The sequence below is a fragment of the Marmota marmota genome, unplaced genomic scaffold (assembly GCF_001458135.2).
Source record: "Marmota marmota marmota unplaced genomic scaffold, marMar, whole genome shotgun sequence".
NCBI lineage: Eukaryota > Metazoa > Chordata > Mammalia > Rodentia > Sciuridae > Marmota > Marmota marmota.
Window position 1 is genome coordinate 16,769,107 of NW_026000222.1, and position 3,966 is coordinate 16,773,072.

Sequence of the window (3,966 nt, forward strand, 5' to 3'; positions counted from 1 at the left end):
GGTCTGCGACCGACTGTCCCTTCCCCCCTGCCTTCCCTCGCCCGCCCCGTTGCACTCTGGGAAATGCAGTCCCGCCGCTCTCCTTTTTGGCATTAGCACGTCAAGAGAAAACTACAGTTCCCGGTGTGCTATGCATGGAGGCCCAGACACGGCCCGCAGCGCGGGAGGAGAGGCTAAGTCAGGGAGGGAGGCTACCCGGGAGAGCCCCTGAGAATTGTGGTCCAGCGGAAGCCTCTGGAACACGAAGGTTGGCGCCAGGGTAGGGTCAGGGCTCTGTAGTCGCCCTGTCCCAGCGGGCCGGCCCCGCCCAGTCTGTGCGGCCGTGGGTGGTTAGCCCCGCCTCTGTAGGAGGCCTGCCTGGCCCCGAGCTGGCCGGGGCGTCCCTCCCTGGGCCTCTGTGATGTTCGGCTCGCGAAACCCCGCTGCCTTTGGGCTCCCACTGCCAATTCGAGCTGAGCCGTGAGGACTTAAGCCAGCCCGGGCGGAACCCAATTTCTGCTGTCCCACCATTTGGGAGCTCTGCCCCGGGGCCAGTTGGGCCTAAAGCTGGTTTCCAGCAGACTAGACTTCTTGGGTTAATCTCAGATGCCCCTCAGGTGGGGCTTTCTGGAGCTGATTACTCACATTTCTACAGCGGGATCTTCAAAACATTCTAAATTTTGTCTTTTCTTTCCAGCAGATAGCTATGAGTTTGATTTTTATTAAGAGAAATAACTAGCTCACCCAAAACTTTTCCCGATATTTAAAAGACTAGGAAATCAGTAAACCCTTCTCCCATCCTTTGCCCTTTACTTTCAACACCCTTTTCTTCGTTTCCCTGGTAACACAAACATCTGAAGGAAAGCTTATCTGTAGGTCAGGTTCATGCTGGGCAAATGGCTCTGCAGCCAACCTAGGACACCACAAGAAAGGGAAATAGCTTTAAGCCTTCTCTCCTGGCCTAAGATCTCTCAGTACTCCTGTTTTGCACCTTTAGCCACCCACACTTGCCACCTGGGGATGACTGGTAAGATCAAGCTAAACTTGATTAAATCCCAGGACTGTTCAGACCACTTTACCTATCTAAATGCTTCTACTACTCAGTCACTGAGAACTCTCTTCTATTACCTGCTAGTGGTACACCTGCACCTGGGGCTTTTCTTGCTCGGTGAACTGACCTCCTCCTCCCCTGGAAATCAAAACAGGTTGTGTGCAAGTAACCTCCAGACACTGGAAAGGGTCCAGGGAGTGCTGCTGAGAGGTTCAAGAGAAACAAAGTACATCAGCAGCATCCCTTGAAAGAACAGGAGCTCAAGGATACACTAAAGAGCAAGACCCAAGCCTGGAAAAGCCTCCACTCCAAGGAAGGAGAGTGGTGATATGTGAGAGACCAGTCTGATAAGGCTCAGCTGGTCTGGAATTGCAGAGCTATGCTTCTACCACCTGATTACCAGCCAGCTAGTCCTTGAAAGGCAAAGATCCAATCTGGTACCCCAGGTGCGCCCCTATACAACCTATGCTGTACCCTCCTTCCTCACAAAAGATTGTTTCCCACCTCAATGCCAAGGGACCAGAAGGGAAACATTAATTTTCGGGCCATTCCAGGTCACAGCCACACAGGTGGCTCTGTTCAGAAGAGAAGGAAGTCATTTAATAGTGCCCCATCACTCATAGTAAACAAGATAGCTCCAAAGGCATTCACCTCTAGATTGGCTTTGAGCTAAATTACTTGGAGCTATAGATAAAAATGTTACCCTTTCACCCCCCCCCCCAGTAGCAGTAAAAAAATAAAGGCAGCCAAAAACATGAGTCAAGGGCTCACAAATTCCAACTCCTTAATGCCCTCTTTGGATAGGTCTTTCATACTGAAGGTGTACCAAGGCCAAGGTATCTGTACAAGAGTCCTGAGTACTGCAGGACCCATGGCTGCTTCCAGCTGTGGTCTTCGTGGCTTAAGTAATTGCTTGCATATGTGTACCCAACACTGTGCTAGGCCTTAGGAAGGAAATGATGAGCAAACTTCAATACCAGCTGAAAATTTAAGAGAATTTAAAACTCTCAGAGATAGGAGGACCTGAACAGTTACTCTTAGACTTCATCTTAGTCTCAGTTTCACCTTCTTGTTAAAAGGACATAAGGAGAAAACCAATGGGACTTTCGGTGCAGTTTCCAAATTCTTTGGGGTGAGCTGGGCCAGGAACTCTACAAGGACCTTGAGGCCAGGGTCCATGTGCTTAAGGTCACTTTATAGAGAAACCTGAAGAATATCTATTCTCAGGGGCATTCTGGTCTTTCAAATAGGCCTATTTCCCCAAATTTCAAGGACACTTAGGTGAATTTTTATAAAAATAAAATGGCGAAACCCAAATAAAAACCTTACTTTTTGTTTAATTTGTTTTGCCAAACAAACACAGTGAAAACTTTAGTCTGACTAATTGTACAGAAAATAGAATTTGTAACCAGTAGCAAACATAACAGGATAAACCTAAGTCCCTGGCAAGCTGGATCTCCATCAGCAGGTCACCCAGATCCCCCATAAATGACCTCATGGATGGGGAGGTTCTAGGAGACAGAGGCACAGATCAACTAGTCCCCATTAGAATCACAGGCTTCACCTGAAAAGGTTAATCATGAAAAGGAGAACTGATGTTATTTGGATCTTCATCACTACCCACCGTAGAGTCTTCTCTGTTTGCTGGCAAACCTTAAGGTGTGGTTTTCCTAAACCCGTAGTTCCTGGGCATCCCACCTGCATCCCTCTAGGGTAAGTTTCAAGTTCAGTGATTCTGAAGCCTCTGCCTAACCGGAATCTGAAACATAAAGTGGGGAGAAAGGGTACACAAAGTCATAATTGCTGGTGTCACCAATTAAGTCAGAAGCCCCAAGTGAAGGTGCCAGATCACCAGCAAGAATCCAGCTGCCCTAAGCCTCAGTACTGTCAACCACACTACAGGGGAGTTCCAACATCAGCCTGAGGATTCCTAGGGCTGCAAGGTCCAGGAGTTCTGCAGGCCGCAGCGGAATCCATTCACATTCCGTGCTTCTTACGGATGACAGCCATGGCAAGCAGACGATCCTTCTCACGAAGTTCTTCGCGCAGCTTGGCCTCGGTGAGACGCAAGTGGCGGATGCTACCCTTCATCTCTTTCATCTTCACTTCCATCAGCGCCAGGATGTCCCGCTGCTCGTTCAGTTTGCGCAGGAGCTCCTCCTCCGTGGTGCCAGACGACAACGAGTACGAATGGTCGGAGCCAGTATCTGGAAAGCCCTCTTCCCCTACTACCACCAACTGGGGGCCCATAGGGCACTCCGCGGCCTCCAGACCCGCTGTAGCAGCCTCTAGCTCTGACGCGGCAGCTGCGGCGGCTGCGCCCTCTGCGGCTGCGAACTCCACTTGCACTGTAAGGTCGATGGGCTTCACATCTTCTCCAGTGGGAGTGGTGGGCGCAGGCGGCACGGATCCCGGAGCTTGGCTGCTGTCTACAGCGGCCTGAAGGGTGAGGAGCACGGCCGCGGAGGCAGACACCAGGTTTGGCTGCAACTGGGCGGTCTGGCCAGTGGAGGCGGATGGCGAGGGTTGTTGTTGCTGTTGATGCTGCTGTTGCTGCTGCTGCTGTTGTTGCTGCCTGCGGCGGGCGGCCGCGGCCCCCGCGGGTCTGCGCGCTACTTTGCGCTCATTGACGCCGCGCAGTGGGAAGATGGTGGGAACGCGCACAGTATAGGTCTTGCGGCCGCCCTGGAAGTGAACGCTGCAAAGACGGTGGCCCGTGGTGGGCTGGAAGGTGGAGAAGCATCCACTGACGCCCGCACGGGACACGTTCTTGAGCCAGAGGCGCCGCAGTTCAGCGTCCTTGGGAAACGTGTAGAAGTGCAGCGCCTTGTCCCGGTGCGAGTTGTTGTAGCAGCCCGGTACGCAGCACGTAAAGCCAGGCATGGCTGCGCCGCGCGGCTCGGCCCGGCCCACCGGCCTCTTGAGCTCTTCGACGG

At 52.3% G+C, this 3,966-nt stretch overlaps 1 protein-coding gene and 1 long non-coding RNA gene across 2 annotated transcripts in view; one reads left to right on the forward strand and one right to left on the reverse strand.

Annotated features, from left to right (window-relative positions):
- LOC125613170 overlaps positions 1-3,966 on the forward strand; it is a 22,722-nt gene that overhangs the window by 14,154 nt on the left and 4,602 nt on the right. The gene's annotated exons all lie outside the window — the stretch shown is intronic.
- Thap11 (THAP domain containing 11) lies at positions 2,350-3,960 on the reverse strand. The gene has a single exon (XM_015496189.2). The coding sequence runs from the start codon at positions 3,911-3,913 to the stop codon at positions 3,008-3,010; it is 906 nt and encodes a 301-aa protein (XP_015351675.1). The 5' UTR covers positions 3,914-3,960; the 3' UTR covers positions 2,350-3,007.